Source organism: Mesoplodon densirostris, chromosome 3 (assembly GCF_025265405.1).
Source record: "Mesoplodon densirostris isolate mMesDen1 chromosome 3, mMesDen1 primary haplotype, whole genome shotgun sequence".
NCBI lineage: Eukaryota > Metazoa > Chordata > Mammalia > Artiodactyla > Ziphiidae > Mesoplodon > Mesoplodon densirostris.
This window is the reverse complement of record NC_082663.1, coordinates 141,881,159-141,898,807: the sequence shown is the minus strand read 5'-3', so window position 1 is coordinate 141,898,807 and position 17,649 is coordinate 141,881,159. Positions and strand designations below refer to the sequence as shown.

At 58.0% G+C, this 17,649-nt stretch overlaps 1 protein-coding gene across 1 annotated transcript; it reads left to right on the top strand.

The window, feature by feature from the left end:
• Positions 1-223: 223 nt before the first annotated feature.
• Positions 224-16,838, top strand: COPE (COPI coat complex subunit epsilon). The gene is made up of 10 exons (XM_060092184.1): positions 224-406; positions 6,489-6,551; positions 8,467-8,567; positions 11,661-11,813; positions 13,025-13,078; positions 13,582-13,663; positions 13,868-14,023; positions 15,259-15,327; positions 16,412-16,486; positions 16,633-16,838. Exons 1-10 carry the CDS (start codon positions 281-283, stop codon positions 16,678-16,680), a joined length of 927 nt encoding a protein of 308 aa, XP_059948167.1. The 5' UTR covers positions 224-280; the 3' UTR covers positions 16,681-16,838.
• Positions 16,839-17,649: the final 811 nt, after the last annotated feature.

Sequence of the window (17,649 nt, the reverse complement as noted above, 5' to 3'; positions counted from 1 at the left end):
CTGCCTGGTCCCACCCTCTGCAGCTCACTGCCATTCCTAGCCTCTACCACATCCTTACCACTCTTCCCCGAATCCCGTTGGCTCTCAGGATCGAATCGAATTACAGATGCCCTGCGAGACGCACTTGCGTCTTCCGCCCCTTTGACTCCCGTTTGAGTCTCCCATTGGCTCATCTCTAAGGAGGAACGAGTAAACTACATTTCCCGGCGTGCCCCGCGGTGGCTCCCTCCTTCCGGCCGACGTGTCTCTCAGTGGGAGTAGCGGGTGAGAGGGCAGCGACATGGCGCCCCCGGCTCCTTGCTCAGCTTCTGGAGGCTCCGGGGAGGTGGACGAGCTGTTCGACGTGAAGAATGCCTTCTACATTGGCAGCTACCAGCAGTGCATCAACGAGGCGCAGCGGGTGAAGGTGCGGCGGCTGCGGGGCTGGGGGACCCTGGGGGCGGAGGCGGAAGACGCTTCCTGGTGGCTGCGGGTCGCGCTGATTTAAAAAACCCTCCCTCTTCACCTCGCGCCGTTTCATCCCCGCCCCCCCTCCCCGCCACATCTCTTCAGAACGCGGTGAAGAATTATCCTTGTCCTATGACCAAACTCAAAGCAGTAACACTTTAACGATACTTCTCACTCTGAGCGCTCACTCAGACTGAGCCTTGGGAGGCATTTGAGTAAGAGAGGGGTTCCTACCGCTATAGTAATAATAACAATGGTAATGATACTACGCTACAGTAGTAATGATAAAGACAGCAACAACAATAATAGTTTCCATCTGTTGAGCACCCACACTGTGCCGCCATGCCCTCAGTACCCGTGAAGTAGGGGCTGTTGTTTATCCTCATTTTACAGGTGAGAAAAGGGAGGCTCAAGAAAGAAATGGCTTCTCGCTCGTTACCATGCCCCACTAATCAGGTTATTTCTCCCCAGACTTGCTCATTCATTCATTCATCCATTCCTCATTGAGCATCTGTATGGGCCAGGCAGGATATTAGTGCTGGGCGCACAGCAGTGACAAAATAGACAAAACTCCTAGCTCTCTTGGAAGCCTCAGCTCCCAAGGGAGACAGACAGTAAACAAGTAAATAAACAAGATGTCAGGAGGTGGTGCGACGGAGAGTGGTGGGAGTGAGCCTGGCTGTTTGAGAGCTAGAAAATATAGCCCTTCAAGGCAGGGCCCAGGCAACCAGGCAGTGAGTGGGTGACAGGAGAGGGGGCAGCAGTGGCCACTAGCAGCACCATTTGGGGAGGCACATGGATGGTACTGTCACTTTGAGAGTGAGCCATTGGAGAATTTTTAAGAGCGGTGAACATGACAGGCTCTTTGCCTGCCCTCATGGTGTAGTGTCCTGAAGAGAGTAAACAAGTAACGAAGCAAGAGAATACATAGTGTCAGCTTGAGTCCTCTAGGGGAGAGGGGAGATAAAAAAGTGCTGATCGGAAATGGGGGTGGGGGCTGCTTCACGTGGGAGTGGTCAGATCAGGTCTGTCTGACTGCCATTTTAACCTGTGACCAAACCTTGAGAAGGCTCTAACCCCATAAGTTGCTGCAAAGGTGCTGAGGCAGCAGTGAGCTCCACGTAGTCAAGGCACACGAGGGTGGTGTGGCAGGAGTGGGGCGAGCACAGTGGGGGGATGAAGAACGAGGTGGGCAGAGCGAGGGGCAGGGCCTGAAGGGCCACAGCAGGGGTTTGGATTTTATTCCGAAGGTGTGGGAGGCCATGGGAGTGCCACACAAGGGAGTTGCAGACATCTTCCCAGAGGCAGCCAGAGGGTTGGGAGGAATTGGGATTCTGAAGTAGAGAAGGCTTGCTTTCCCTTCTGGCCTTTGGCAGTGAACCCCATGTCCCTGAGTGTCATCTGCGTAAATGGGGGGTAAAACCTCAAACAGACTTCAGTAAGAGATTAGGAATCGTTGAAATAACATTTGCATGACTGTATTAGTTTTCCATTGCCACTGTGACAAATTACCAAACAACAGCTTAAGTAAGGCAGCACACGTTTGTTATCTCGCAGCTTCTGTAGGTCAGAAGTCCAACACCGCTCTCACCAGGCTAAAATCAAGGTGTCGGCCCAGCTATGTCCTTTTTTGGAGGTTCTGGGGAAGAAGCACCTTCCTAACTTGTTCAAGTTGCTACGTACTTGGCCAGGGGCCACCCTTAGCTCCTGGAGGCTTCTGGATGCTTCTCTCCAGTCCTCAACCTCGCATATCACCCTTCCATCTCAGAAGCAGCCACAGGGTTCTCACTTGGAGTCTCTCCAATTTCCCCTTCTCCTTCACTTCTTTTGTCTAAAAGTCCTCTGCTTTTAAGGGTTTCCGTGATTAGACTGGATCCTCCCAGATAACCCAGCGTAGTGTCTCCATTTTTAGGGTCCATAATCTTAATCACACCTGTGAAATCCCTTTTGTGATGTAACGTAAGCTGTTCACAGGCCCCAGGGACTGGTATGGACATCCCTGGGGGACCTTGTCCGTTCAGCGCCATGGTTGTTACATGCCTCCTTGCCGGGGTAGTGTAGACCATGAGAAGATTGAGACAGACCTGGGCTCAGATTCTGTCTCTTCTGTGTTCTCTCGGCAGCCAGGGCTGAGTCACTGCACCTCTCTGAGCCTCACTTTCCCCTCCTGTCAAATGGGAACGATGACATTCATCTCAGTAGGGTCCCTGTGAGGTTCAGCGTTATACTCATGATCCGCCGTCTGTCTTCTGTTGTGTATCTGTTCTGCTTACGTTACAGCGATGTGTTCTTTCAGTCTTACAGTGTCATAATATGCAAACTTTACCTCCCTGCCGAAGGAATCAGCGTGACCTGTTGTATGTAGAGAGTGATGGAAAACAAAGGAAACCAGATCAGCAGTCACTTATTGATTGATTGATTGATTGATTGGCTGTGTTGGGTCTTCGTTGCAGTTCGCGGGTTTCTCGGTGCGGTGGCTTCTCTTGTTGTGGAGCACGGCCTCTAGGCGCGCAGGCTTCCGTAGTTGTGGCTCGCGGACATAGTTGCTCCGCGGCATGTGGGATCTTCCCGGACCAGGGAGCGAACCCCGTGTCCCCTGCATTGACAGGCAGATTTTTAACCCCCAGGGAAGTCCCAACAGTCACTTTTTAAAAATTAATTTATTTTTATTTATATTTATCTTTGGCTGAGTTGGGTCTTCATTGCTGCACGCAGGCTTTCTCTTGTTGTGGCGAGCAGGGGCTACTCTTCGTTGTGGTGCGTGGACTTCTCATTGCGGTGGCTTCTCTTGTTGAGGAGCATGGGCTCTAAGTGCATGGGCTTCAGTAGTTGTGGCATGCGGGCTCCAGAGTGCAGGCTCAGTAGTTGTGGCGCACGGGCTTAGTTGCTCCACGGCATGTGGGACCTTTCCAGACCAGGACTCGAACCTGTGTCCCCAGCATTGGCAGGCAGATTCTTGACCACTGCGCCACCAGGGAAGCCCATAGCAGTCACTCTTGCTGGAGGCACACTGCGGCCCAACCTCTGAGCTGGGGGACCTACACCCTCTTTAGCAACGTGGTAAAGATGCACCGGCACCAAACCAAGAGATTCTACCTGACGCATCCAGAAGAGTGGGAGTCCTATCCCTGCTGAGCCATTTGACATGATTTAATTCTGGTCCACAGGCCACCTAAACCTTCTTAGGCAGCCTGTACTGGGTTGAATGGTGTCCCTGAAAAGATATGTTCACCCGGGACCTGTGAATGTGACTTATTTGGAAAAGAGTCTTTGCAGCTGTAATTCAGTGAAGGATCTCTAGACAGGATCAGCTGGGTTAGACCCTAAATCCAATGACTGGTGTCCTTCTAAGAGAGAGGCTTGAGGCAGACAGAAAAGATGGAGGCAGAGGTAGGGGTGAGGCAGCCGCAAGCCGAGGACTACCTGGAGCCATCAGAAGACGGATGAGGCAAAGGAGGATCCTCCCAGAGAGCCTATGGGAGGCACACGGCTCTGCCGACACCCTGATCTCGGACTTCTGGCCTCCAGAACCATGAGAGAATAAGTTTCTGTTTCTTCAAGCACACCCCCCAGCCCAGCCGGTGGTTAGTTATAGCAGCCCCAGCAACCTCAGGCACCACCAGAGGTGACACCAGGTAGAACACCTGGTGTGTCTCAGTGCTGACACCATGATGATGTTTGTTTCCCCACCTGTCAGACATTTCGCAAGTGCCCACAAGATGGCAGGCACTGCACAGGTGTTAGGGATGAAGCAGCTAAGAAAGCCTCCAGGAGCTGACCGTGGAGTGTGGTCGGGGGACACTGATGGCCTGTAAGGGGAGGGAACGTGATCCCGCTTGCCAAACCCCATCACCGACTTCCCTTTACAGTACCCCTTGCTCTCAGGTCTGGCTGCACCTCTGAGCTGTTTGAAGGCAGTTTGAGGCCACCCTGGGGTTAGACATCATGACGTAAACCTCCTGGCTTTTCTGGTTTCTGAGCTCCCAGGTGATTCTGATGAGCTGTCAGGACTGGGGACCAGACCACTCACCTGGTGGCATGCATCACAGTCCCTGGTGTTCCCTGGTCTGTACATCTGTCCTTGTTCTTACACCTCCCAGAAGCTCTTCTCTCTTTGGCTGATTGAGAGGGTCCTGAGCATCTGTGTGTGGGGTCTCGGTGACCCCCCTTGGCAGTCCTGCAGGGTCAGTGGTGGTGCCTGTTTTACAGAGGGGGCAGCTGAGGCTCAGAGTTGCCTCTGGGACCCTGGTCCCCCACAAGGCATCCCACTGTGTCCCTGCTTCAAAGATACCAACAGCCAACATTTGTCTCTTTTTTTTTTTTACTGAGAGTGGTATGGGGACCCCAGGTGCGTTGTCCTCACCAGTGTCCACCTCTGAGGGTCATTTCAGAGTCACTTATATAGAGGACACCATGTTCCAAATCATGGCCGGATCCCCAGCCTGGCCACCAAGGCCAGAGCAAGCTGCTGGGACCCCCAGGCAAAGTTGGCCTGAGTCTGGCTGGAGCCAGGAGCCAGGCTTCTTGTTCACAGTCTCCCTTGGCCTGGGAGGGACACATTCAGCGCTCTCACCCCCTCAGGCTGGGAAGAAGGCCTGGGGACTAGGAGTCTGGTTCTCAGCCTCGGGGGAGAGCAGTCCTGGCGTGCTCCCACCGGCGGGGCTCCAGAACATTTGTCCCTGTGCTCTGGCAGCTGGACAGGCTGTTCATTCTCTCTGTGCTTTTCCTCAGGCCCTGTGGTTTAGAGGTTGTTGGAGTAGTGACTCCAAGGTGGCCGGGCCCCCTTCCCCCATGTCACTTTGCTCTCCCAGCCTCCAGGTGGCCTGTCCCAGCACCCGCATGCCCTCTGGGCTGAGTTGCTCTGTGCCACCCCAGGTCAGCCAGCACCCTGGGGCATGGTCCAAAGCTGCTCTCCCGAGGGAGGGTCCCTCGCCTGCCCGTAGCCTCGTGGGGGCCTCCCTCGCAGTCCCACAGTCAACCCTGTAGGAGGTCACCTCACACCTGCTTCTGGGTTCTGTGTGGTGGCTGGGCTGAGGGAGTGTGGCCCGTGGGCCTCGTCCCCGAGTATAGGGCAGTCCCCAAGGTCTCACCCAGCCTGGCTAGACCCAGACATCGCTATGCTGGGGCAGCCAAGCTGAGCTCTCCCAGAAAGGTCCTCCGAGTGAGGCAGACCTTCATCTCTCCTGTTTGTCACGTTTAAAGAACGTTTTGAAACAAAAGCAGGACAGGAACAAGAGGCATGGAAGTATTCGTTACAGAAAGTAAGTCCCTTTCGCACGTCTCCCGCTGGGCCCCATCCCTTCTCCAATATCCACCATTCATGTCCGGATAGGAATCCTCCCAGGCCTGTTTGCTCGGCTTATACAAACTTGGGCATCAGGGCGTTCCCATACCCACCCCCACCCCCACCCCCACCCCTTGCTGTCCTCGGACCACCCATACTCTTGAGCAGCTTCTGTTTTTGTTTTTTTTTTGCGGTACGCGGGCCTCTCACTGTTGTGGCCTCTCCCGTTGCGGAGCGCAGGCTCAGCGGCCATGGCTCACGGGCCCAGCCGCTCCGTGGCATGTGGGATCTTCCCGGACCAGGGCACGAACCCGTGTCCCCTGCATCGGCAGGCGGACTCCCAACCACTGTGCCACCAGGGAAGCCCGAGCAGCTTCTGTTTTGATCCACTGCACCCTGGGGTCCTTCCGCCTTGACACAAGCAGCCACGTGGCCAGTGGTCAGAAGCGTGGGCTCTGCCCTGGCCCCTGCTGTGTGGCTGGAGCAGTTTCAGCACTTTTGGTGCCCCCATCCCTCACCTGGATGGATGGGGGTGACGGTTGAGCCTCCTTTCCCAGGGCGATGTCAGGGTGGCACAGAATGAGGTGCCTGGCTCACTGCATGCTGGAGGCTCCTCTCCTGCTGCCTAAGGTCATAGGCAGCTGAGAGCCAGGGCCGGGACTAGGACCCAGACTCCACTGGGAAAGCTGCCCACTTCTGGCCTCTGAGGGCCTGTTGGGCACACAGCCCCCAAGAGTTCTGACCTGCTTTTCCACAGCCGTCAAGCCTGGAGAGAGATGTGGAAAGGGATGTCTTCCTGTACAGAGCGTACCTGGCACAGGTGAGTGTGGGCCCTTGACCATGACTGCCAACACCCTGGGGAAGGAGAGTAAGGAACAGAGTGTCGGCAGGGGTGGGGACCACGAGCAGCTGGTGTGGCCACCACAAGAAGGTGGCCGTGTCACTGAGGCCCTGGAGCACCAGGCCAGAGGGTCAATGTTGGGATTTCTTGCTTTTCTTTTTATACTTAATCGATCGATTTCACTTGTTCAGTACAGTTCTGGGTTTACAGAATAACTGAGCAGATGGCAAAGAGAATTCCAAATGCCCACCCCCCACGCACAGGCATTTTCTCTTATTAACATTTTGGGTTGGCAGGGAGCTTTTGTTACAATCAATGCAGTGATATTGATACTGTTATTAACCAAAGCCCACAGTTTAGACACTAGGTATTTTTTGTTTCTTTTATTTGGGGTATAATTGATTTATAATGTGTTAGCTTTAGGTGTACAGCAAAGTGAATATGTTATACAAATACATATATCCACCTTTTTTTTTGGATTCTGTTCCCATATAGGCCATTACAGAGTATTGAGTAGAGTTCCCTGTGCTGTACAGGAGGTCGTTATTAGTTATCTACGTTGTATGCAGTAGCATGTATGTGTCAATCCCAATCTTCCAATTTATCCCTCCCCCCGGACCCCTTACCCCACCCTGGTAACCATAAGTTTATTTTCTACATCTGTAATTCTATTTCAGTTTTGTAGGTAAGCTCATTTGTAGTCTTTTTTTAGATTTCACATATAAGCGATATCTTACGATATTCTTCTTTTTCTTTCTGACTTACTTCACTCAGTTTGAGAATCTCTAGGTCCATTCACGTTGCTGCAAATGGCATTATTTTGTTCTTTTTTATGGCTGAGTAATATTCCATTGTATACACGTACCACGTCTTCTTTATCCATTCGTTTGTTGATGGACATTTAGGTTGCTTCCACAGACACTAGGGTTTTTAAAAAGCAGCATTACCCTGATAATGCAGTAAGACTGCATTCTTCTGTTCTAAAAACAATCTGGACTCTACAGACAGGATTGAATTGTGCCCCGCCCTGTTCCCACCCCAGACCCACCAGCCTCCCGCCAACCTCGTCCCACAGCCACAGCCGTAGACTGCTCTGTTGTGGGTACATGGCTCCACAGATGCCCCCACCTCACATCAGGCCTCGGGTGGCTTCCCAGGTCTGTTTTCATCTTTCCCTCTATGGAGCGTTCTGGAGCCTGATGGAACTTCCACCTTGTGGACCGAGCCCCCCTCACCACCCTCCCCCCACCAACCTCCAGGGTGAAGCTGGGGCCCAGACAGTGTGTGTGGTCCCCAGCAGAGTAGGGTGCCCTGGCACGCCCCAGAATCTCCTTGGATGTGTTCATATATTCGTGTATGTATATATATCTTTAAAAGAGGAATACATGTCGGTGGCAACGAAAATACTGAAACTACCTAGAAAGAAAGACAGTGGAAAATGGGTCCCTGATTCCAGTTCCCCTCCCTGCAGCGACCTCCCTGCTGGGTGTCTGCCCGTGGGGTGCATGTTCTGCTCAATAGAAGCCAGTGCCCAGACCCCCTGGCCCTGGTGACACCACTGCACCCCACCCCCAGAGCTGGCGGGGCCCTCACCCCGTCACTTCACCACCGGGGGCTGAACAGTGACCTGCCAGGGTCTCCAGGTAGAGAAGTGGGCAGCGTGGCACGACAGCTAACGGGTGATGCTGTGCTGGCTTCCACAGCGCACTCCAGCGGGGATGGCACCCGTGGGCTGAGGGGGTCCCTGGGAGTGGTGGGCACCGGCCCCTGGTATTGGGGCTCCACCAGGGCAGTGCTGGAGCCAAGAAGCCCTTGTATGTTCCTGGGGTCTGAGAACATATAAACCCCACGGGGAGTTCGGGCAGAGCTGACAGTCTGCTTGTCTTGCCCACAGAGGAAGTACGGCGTGGTCCTGGATGAGATCAAGCCCTCCTCGGCCCCAGAGCTCCAGGCCGTGCGCATGTTTGCTGAGTACCTGGCTAGCGACAGCCGGCGGTGAGGTTGGGTGGGGGGTGGGCCTGGGGCACGGTGGATGGGCCTGGGTGGGCAGAGGATGTCTAGTTGGCATCCCTCCTCTGCCCTCTCACCTCTCTGAGCTTCAGTTTCCCTCACTTGCACAGTGGGAGGCAGTGATGGACCCTGCTTCAAAGGGGGCGGGGGGCTGGGGATCAGAGATGCGGACTTGTGTACAGATACCTAGGGACAGTGAGGGCCTCATTCTTGCCAGGAGGACCTCCCCTGGTACATAAGGGTGGGGACCCTGCAGCCAGTCTTCCAGCCGTTGCTGCTCACCCATTGTGCAGGGGAGGGAATGGCAGCCACATCACGCGTCGTTCATCTCTGCCCAGATGGAGGGTGGGAGGGGACAGCAAGTCTTCACCCTGACTGGGTGTGTCCACCTGTGCCACAGACCAGCAGTCATCAAACTCCCTCAGGCGATGGCCAGGAGAGGTGGGGTGGTTCGGGCTATGGGGACCTGGAAGTGCTGAGCATCCCAGGACCAGGCCCGCCTGTTACCTGCTGCTCCGTCGGGGTCTGAGACAGCTCACGGTCCAGCCCTGCTGGCCTCAGATGGTTCCTGCACAGGCAGGTGCGTGGGCTGTTCCTTGCTGGCTGGGATGCTCGCCCAGGTGCACGTGAACTCGGCCTCTGCAGGTGGGGGCCCTGTGGCCCTGCATCACCTGTGCGTGGAGCACCAGCCTGACGCAGCAGGCCCCGTGGCCCCTCTGCACCTCGGTTTCCCCTGCCCCTCGGAATGGGCTGGTCGTGAGGCCCCCTGGGATTTCGGAGGTAAAACACTCCCCAGAGGGCGGCTGGGATGAAAGGCTGGGGCAGCACAGCCCACGACAGGGAGCCACTCTGTTCTGTGAGCCGATTCCCACCTACCTGTCCCAGCCCCAGGGCCCTTCCACCACCCAGGCCGCCCCTCACGGCACTGTGACGCCTCACAGAGGGGCCCTCCCCCCAATCTCTGCCCTGTGGAACTTAATAAACCAGGATGCGGTCATGACCTTGTTGACACTACGCTTTCCTCGGAGGCTGCTGCAGCCATGTGTGAGTCCCAGGTGTGGGTACGACTGTCTGCCGTGACCCCCACCTCTGCTCCTTCCTCATGGAGGGCAACGCCCTGTGCTCCACCTTCTGTGATTAGGCTCCTTCGTCCACAGACACTTGAAGGATTTGCTCAAAGAGGCTTAAGCAGTGGCAGCTGAATGGGGACTTCCAAAAGACATGTCCATGTCCTGACCCCCAGAACCTGTGAAGCTGACCTCATTGGAAATGGGGGTCTTTGCAGGTGTAAGTGGTTAAGGATCTTGAGATCATCTTGGATATAAGGTGGGCCCTAAATCCGGTGACTGGTATCTTCATAAGAGATGGAAGAGAAGACACAGATGCGGAGGCCACATGAAGATGGAGGCAGAGATTGGGGTGAAAGAGACACAAGCCAAGGACTGCCGCAGCTCCAGGAGAAAGGACCAGGACAGATCTTCCCTTGGAGGAAGGAACCAATCCTGCCAGCACTTTGATTTCAGACTGCTGGCCTCCAGAACTGGGAGAGAATAAACCCCTGTTGTTTTGATCCCCTCCCTGGTTCGTGGGCTTTGTGACAGCAACCCCAGGACACTAAGACAGGCAGCCTCCTGAGGCCGTCCCTTCACCCTCTCTGTGCACGCCTCTAGCTGGGGTGACAAACCCCATTCTCCTTTCGGAAGGGGAAAGAGCTGCAGGGCTGCTGTGAGCACTACAGAAAAGAACCTGCAGGAAGTCTGCGGTGTGGAGCAGGTGCTCGGGAAAGCAGAGCGGCTCTTGGTGCATCCATCCTGGCTGTACAGACCACCGCCCCATGCAAACTGCCCAGCGAGCAGGTGGTGGAGAAAGTGCTGGAGCCCGTAAGGGTAACCACAACGTGTTCCAGTAACAACGTACAGCACTGACGTTACAAGGACAAGAGCAGGCACCGTGTTCACAGCCTGTGTGCCAGGAACCAGGCAGGAAGCTTTGGGAGGTGGCCTTGGGGCTCCTCACGCCAACCCTGTGTGATCCCCGTGCACAGTCCTTCTGTGCAGAGCGGGGAAGAGACTCAGATTTGAAGTCATTTGTCCGTCAGGCACCTCTCTGGTGGGCGCAGAGGGAGTAATAGGCACATCCCTGCCCTCCAGGGGCCCTCAGGTACACAGGCACTTGGCCGCCAGCCCCCAGCAACCCACGTGAAACGTATGCGCTTGTTGAGACCGTGTGTCCCAAGCCACAGCATTTGTCCAGCAGTGACACAGGGCCGGGCCCTTGCCTCCCTTCTCTCATTAACCACTCAGCAGCCCTTTGAAACAAGGAGTTGCAGCTCCTCATTTCAGTTAAGCAGACCGAGGCTCTGGTGTTCTGTGGCGGGTGAGGGCGTCCGGCGGGTCCTCGGGCAAGCCTGCACTCCAGCCTGCTACCGGCTCCCAGCCCCCAGGCGCACACGACATCCACTTGCTGGGAGCAGCCTGCACACCAAGCTAGGGCACTGGGGGCAGCCACCCTGTCAGTGGGGGTGTCGTCCTGCACAGCCACCCTCAGGACCCAGGCCCGATGCTGACCGAGGTAGATCAGGACCCTCTGCTGAGACCACTGGCCTACTCGGGAAGTTGGTGACGTCGCTGGTGTGAGGTTCACCTGTGTGGCCTCATGTCCCTGTGGAGGGGTCCCCATTGAGCTAGCCTGTCCCTGTGCATGCGGGGCAGCGTGGACACCTCAGCCCCCGAGCACTGAGGGCCAGTGGAGCTCGAGACCTGGATGGTCATTTGTGCTGCTCCATGGGTAGAGCCAGGCGTGGCCCTTGCTGCCCCACACTCCCCATAGGGCCTGGAGCACCCAACCCCGCTTCTCCTGGCCTTGGTTTCCCTGTTTATGTGCGGGGTGAGGAGTGCCTGGTGGGGAGGTGGCGAGACTGGCACCTAGTGGGGCTTGGCAGAGACAGCTGGGCCTATCCTGCCCTCGCTGCTTTGTGCCCCGGGGGGCTTGACTCGCCCTCTCTGGGCCTGTCTGTTCCCATGGGGGAGAGGTCGCCTCCCGCCCCTGCCTCGGGCTCTGAGCAGCTGCGTCTTGCAGGGATGGGATCGTGGCCGAGCTAGACCGGGAGATGAGCCGGACCGTGGACGTGACCAACACCACCTTCCTGCTCATGGCTGCCTCCATCTACTTCCACAACCAGAACCCGGACTCAGCCCTGCGCACCCTGCACCAAGGGGACAGCCTGGAGGGGTGAGTGGCTGTCCTGCACTGGGGGAGCGGCCAGCGTGAGTGGCTCCTCTGGTGTCCAGGAAGCTCAGGGCCTCATCAGCCATCGTCATAGGAACGGCAAGGGGGGCTGCTCTGAAAGAGAGGGGCTGGGATGGGGCATGGGCCTCCCATTTAGGCTGCAGCTCTTGTTCTCCGTCCAGGAGACACACTTTTCCGCATGGCTGGGCCATTGCTCTGAGGACACATCACCCGGGGCTGAAAACCCTCTGTTCCCAGCAGCAGAGCAGAAAGCACCTTTGTCTCTGCCTGAGATTTCTGCACCCTCCCTTCTCCCATGGAGCCTTGTGTTTCTCTGCCCTGGGCCCTGGATTTCCATGTCCTCCCTGGGCCCCACGGACCCTCCCCTGAGGCCGGCCCTCAGGGCACTCTGGGCCTGGGCACTGGAGTGCCCTGCAGCCTGCTGTTGGCTCCACCCCCACCCCAGGAGGTGGCTCTGGGCTGTGCTGTGTCCGGCTCCCTGCGGCCAGGGCTCCAGCCCTGCAGGGTGCAGCCATTCTCCCCCATGAGCGCTCTGGTTTCTGCCTTCCCTTGGTTAGTTGGTCACCACGTGTTCCTTCCTATCCATTTATGTCCCACCCTGATCCAGGGGGGTTTGCAATAGGCATGTTACCCGGCTGGTGAGGCAGTGCACCCCACGAATGTTTCTCATGCTTCTCCTTGGGCTGGTCTGGGTGCCGGGTCACGTTCTGGCGGGAAAACTCGGGAACAAGTGGCCACATTAGTGATCGGTGGTCACAGCTGTCTGGGCTCGAGGCGGGGGGCTGTGGGTGTGGGTGCTGAAAGCACGGAGCAGATGTTCTCCTGCAGCACTTCATCTGGGACTCTGGAAAGGAAAGGGAGGTACAGATGGGATGGCCAGCCACGGGGCGGGCAGGGAGTGGGCCACAGGCCTGGGGACCCCATGGGAGCTCCCGGCCCAAGCACACTCAGCAGAGACAGGCGGGAGTGCAGGGCCTGGGAAGCGATGGGGTGCTCAGCCCAGCAAGCAGCGCCCAGGTCTGAGTTCGGCCCTGCTGGGCTGACAGTCAACCTCAGTGTTCCCCGCGGTAAGGCGGGGCTGGTGGCGTGAGCACGCAAGGGGAGGTTTCTGGAAGGTGGTGCTTACACAGAGTGAGCTCCTGGTGGAAGATAAAGTGGGGTAGGAGTTCACTGACTGCCCGCCCTTCCCACAGCATGGCCATGACGGTGCAGATCCTGCTGAAGCTAGACCGCCTGGACCTTGCCCGGTAAGCCCGTCTCCCCCAGGGTTGCTGGGCTGTGGCCTGTGCATCGGGGGTATCTTAGCAACAGCCAGACCATGTTGGGACCCTGTGTTCTCTAGCAGCCAGGCCACTGTCTTCAAGGGCGCACACGGCATGGGGACCACCCAGAGCCCTCCCCCTGGCTCTGATTATCAGTGACACGAGTGTTTCTCCATTTATTTCATTCTAGTCCATTGGGGTGACTGCACCATTGTTTACCTGCCCTTCTCTGCAGGGTGTTGCCTGGGACAAGGGGCGTCACTGTCTGTGCCTCAGTTTCCTTCTGTGAGGCAGGCAGCGGGCCCACCTTGCAGGGTTGGGGTGGGCTTTGCAAGCACGCAGAGGTATGTGCAGCCGTGGATGGGGGGTGGCCGGGCCAGGGCCTGAGGTCCTGGGGCCTCGTGAGCAAGGAACTCGGGCGGGGGTGGGGCACAGTGACTGGCCACTCAGCTACCGGGCACCTTCCCGCCTCTCTCCTCTGCCCCCAGGAAGGAGCTGAAGAAAATGCAGGACCAGGACGAGGATGCCACCCTCACCCAGCTGGCCACCGCCTGGGTCAGCCTGGCTGTGGTGAGCACTGGGCTTGTGTGCGGGCATGAGAGACAGGAGTATCCGGGACCCAGGAGGTCGCGGCGGTGTCCAGAGAGAGCGGCTGCCGTAGGCCGGCTGCACTGGGACTGTCTCCACAAAGTGCTGGGGTCCCTCCAGGAGGGAACAGGCGGGGTAGGGCTGGGCAGCAGGGTGACAAAGCGGTGACGTCAGCTGTCCCCACAGGGTGGTGAGAAGCTGCAGGACGCCTACTACATCTTCCAGGAGATGGCTGACAAGTGTTCGTCCACCCTGCTGCTGCTCAATGGGCAGGCAGCCTGCCACATGGCCCAGGGCCGGTGGGAGGCCGCGGAGGGTGTGCTGCAGGAGGCGCTGGACAAGGTATGGGCAGATGCAGCCCCAGCCCAGAAAGAGGTGTGCCACAGACCCCGTGGCCTGCCTTGTGGCCATGTGGGGATTTTAATGCCATATCAGTTAAAACTCGGGATTGCAAGCGACAATTCTGATTCTAACTTCTCTTGGAAATGCGAGGATCCCATCAGCCTGGGCCCCCGTCGGCCTGAGCTGAGCAGACCCACGCCCTGTCTCCTCTTCACTGAGACCTTGGCTGCCTGGCCCGGGGCCTTTTGCGGTGATCCCTCACCTGGGTCTGTGCTTGGGAGAGACAGCTCCCGTTTGCTGCCGACGGGAGGTGTTGCCTCTGCCCATCCTTGTTGAGCAGAGGGCCTGGAGCGCTGCCCTCAGGGCTGCCATCTGAAACGTTTGATGTAATGAGAAACTGACACCAGTGGGAAGCTTTCTCCATGCTCGTCTCTGCAAGGGGCCGAGCTATCGTCAGAAGGTTGTTGGCTGAGTGGGGACAGGCCGAGGGAAGTCAGTCGGGTGCTCCTGCCGGCTGGCGGCGTCAGGCTACCCGTGTGGAGCTGCCTTGCCTACCAGAGCGCCCCGTGCTGGTGGGGAGAATGCAGGTCTCTGCAAAGAAGGGCAGCATGGGGGTGGAGCCAGATCTGTGCAGGAGGCCTGGGCCCCTGCAGCCCCTCAAGCCTGTGGCGCCCTGCATCCTGAGCGGCATGTCCCTGCCTCGCCCCAGCCAGGGGCTCTGGCTGGGGTTCCTGGCCAAGGCAGCGGCCGAGCTGATTCCCAGAGTTCCCTGTGCCTCAGAGCCCAATATGGGTGGGTGGGGTGAGGTCACCCCCTTGGAGTTTCTGGTAATTTCCCGCAGCTTCCTGCCAATGCCCCTGGGGAGCAGGCAGGGCGGGAGGGGTCTGTCCCACGGTCTCAGGCCTCATTGTTGGAGCAGGAGGAGCAGCTAGCTGGGCTGTGATAGGTTGAGGCCGCCTTGTTCTGGACTCCATTACTTTGAGATTTGTGATAAAAACGCCCCTCCCAAATTGCAGCAAGCAAGGGGGGCTCTGTGTCAGACTGGTCTGCACATGAAGCAACACGCTCGCTGGGAAAGCAGCCGGTGTGGGGAGGCAGAAGGGAGGGCCCTGAGGTCACTGTCTTGCGGAGCGGCCAGTGGTGGGGGCGTGCTGGGTCTTGCAATCCCAGCCCTGCTTGAGATGGGGGCCTGGAGGAGCTGACCCTGCCTGTCTGGTATCCCCTTGTGTTGCCAGGACAGTGGCCACCCTGAGACGCTGATCAACCTCATCGTCCTGTCCCAGCACCTGGGCAAGCCTCCCGAGGTAGGACCCTCCCCACCCTCAGCCAGGTGCAGGAGGGTTTTCCGGCCCTCATGGTGCCAGCCTGGGGTGGGCAGGGGTCTCTGGTGTGGCCCCGGCTCTAGAGGGAGCTTGGGGCCTCAGGGTCTGAACTTCAAGGTTGGCCTGGCCTTAGGGCAAAAACCTGTTCCCCACGAGTGGGTGCAGCTGAGATCGGCCCCTGGGAAGCTGGCATTGCAAGTACTCTCCCAGGGTCCCCACCCTGGTCGGGGCTGCAGGTCAGCCGCTCTGTGGGTCCTACGGACAAGTGGGCTGAGGCTCAGGGCTTCCAGGCTGGGACTCGGCCTGTGCCACCTCAGGATTGGGAGCGGACACCAGGACAGAGAAACAGGGCTCAGGGGAGCAATCCTGCTGAGCCTACCTTGTCTGAGGGTGGGGAGGAGGACCCTGGGGCACTGCCCCATTTAGGTGCCTTGCCCAGCCGGCCAGGGGCCTGCCTCAGGGTTTCATGATGGTCTGTCACCAGTTCCTCGAAGAAGAGCCCCCCAGACAGCCTCAGGGCTGGGGTGGTGCAGGACAGATAGGACGACTCTCCCACTCACTGCAGAGACATCCCCAGACTATCAGTTTTGGAGAAACAGAGTCAGACAGACGCCCCTAGCCCCACATGGTCAGGGCTGAGCCTGGCGGGTAGGGCAAGGCTGGGAGCGAGGGCTCCAATCCCCAAGCCTCTGAGGTGTCTCCATACGACGTGCCCAGAACAAATCCATCTCCTTTCCCAGCCCCGTGCCCCCTGACCTGCCTTCCACTCCTGACCCCCTGCCTCTCCCAGGGCCTGGGTCCCTGCCCAGCCCACATCCCTGCACCTGGTGCATGCTTCACCCATGTGCCAAGTGCAGGCTCTGTGCCAGGTGGTGCTCCCCACCCACCAGGGTCCTCTCTAATTCAGCATGGTTCCGGGGCAGCAGGGTGTGATGGAGAAAGTATGGGGAAACCAGGGCTCTTGCCTGGGTCTGGCCAGGTGGCCCTTGTTTCACCCCACTCCCTACCCTGCAGGTCAGAGCCACGGTGGAGTCCCCATATTTAGCTAACCTTGCCTCCCCCACAGGTGACAAACCGCTACCTGTCCCAGCTGAAGGATGCCCACAGGTCCCACCCCTTCATCAAGGAGTACCAGGCCAAGGTGAGCCCATGCAGGCGGCCCGTCTCTGAGCCCTAGACCCCCCAGGCTCTGTCAGGCAAAGCGTGGAACTCGGGGTTTGGCTCACAAGTTCTCCCCTTTCTCTGCCCACCCTCATCCCCCTTCCCCGCCCCTTATTCACGTTGAAGGAAAACGACTTTGACCGGCTGGTGCTGCACTACGCCCCCAGCGCCTGAGACCGGCCCCAGACACGTTTCCAGAGCTGTGGGGATACAAGGCCAGGGCTGTGCTGCCCTCTCCACCGGGCACTTGCCATTTGGCCAGAAGCAGAGGTTGGAAACCCAGCCCAGCCCCCTTTTGTCAATAAATGTCTCCACTCCAGGTATCCCCACCAGATCCATGTTTGCTCTAGCCATTTTGAGGGGAGCATGTGGGAACCAAGGCTCAGATGGGAGTGGCCTGGGCACCATCACCCAGGGCTGTTGCTGGGAGGGGGCCCTGGTGACCAGGGTCTGTGAGCAGCAGCTGTACAGACTCCCCTGCCCTCAAACAGCCACCTCACGTGGCTGAGCTGCAGGTGGCACAGCCATGTTCCCCAAGCCCAGTTGGCATCCAGGGAAACTGCGGCACAGAGAAGTCACAGCCATCACAAGGGGCACCAGGATTTAAACGCAGGACCCCTGGGTGGTCTGCAGGTGGTGAGGGTGCCAGAAGCACTCAGGCTCAGCCAAGTGGGGAGGGTGTGTACCGGGTCCTCACAGGAGTAAACATCAGTGGCCCAGACCCCTGCTCCTTGCTGCCCTGTGGTGAGTCATGAGCCAAGACAGACCCACTGTGGTCGGGGCTGTGGGTGCCGGAGCACTGCTGTGGCCAAAGCACCGAGCTCCCTGCCCACAGAGAGAAATGCATAGTGAGCGCCCCTCAATAAGAAGAAGCTAAGGGCTTCCCTGGTGGTGCAGTGGTTAAGAATCCGCCTGCCAATGCAGGGGACACGGGTTCGAGCTCTGGTCTGGGAAGATCCCACACGCCACGGAGCAACTAAGCCCGTGCGCCACGACCGAGCCTGCGCTCTAGAGCCCACGAGCCACAACTACTGAGCCCATGTGCTGCAACTCCTTGAACCCCGCGTGCCTAGAGCCCGTGCTCTGCAGCAGAAGCCACCGCAAGCCAGTGCACCACAAAGAAGAGTAGGCCCCGCTCACCGC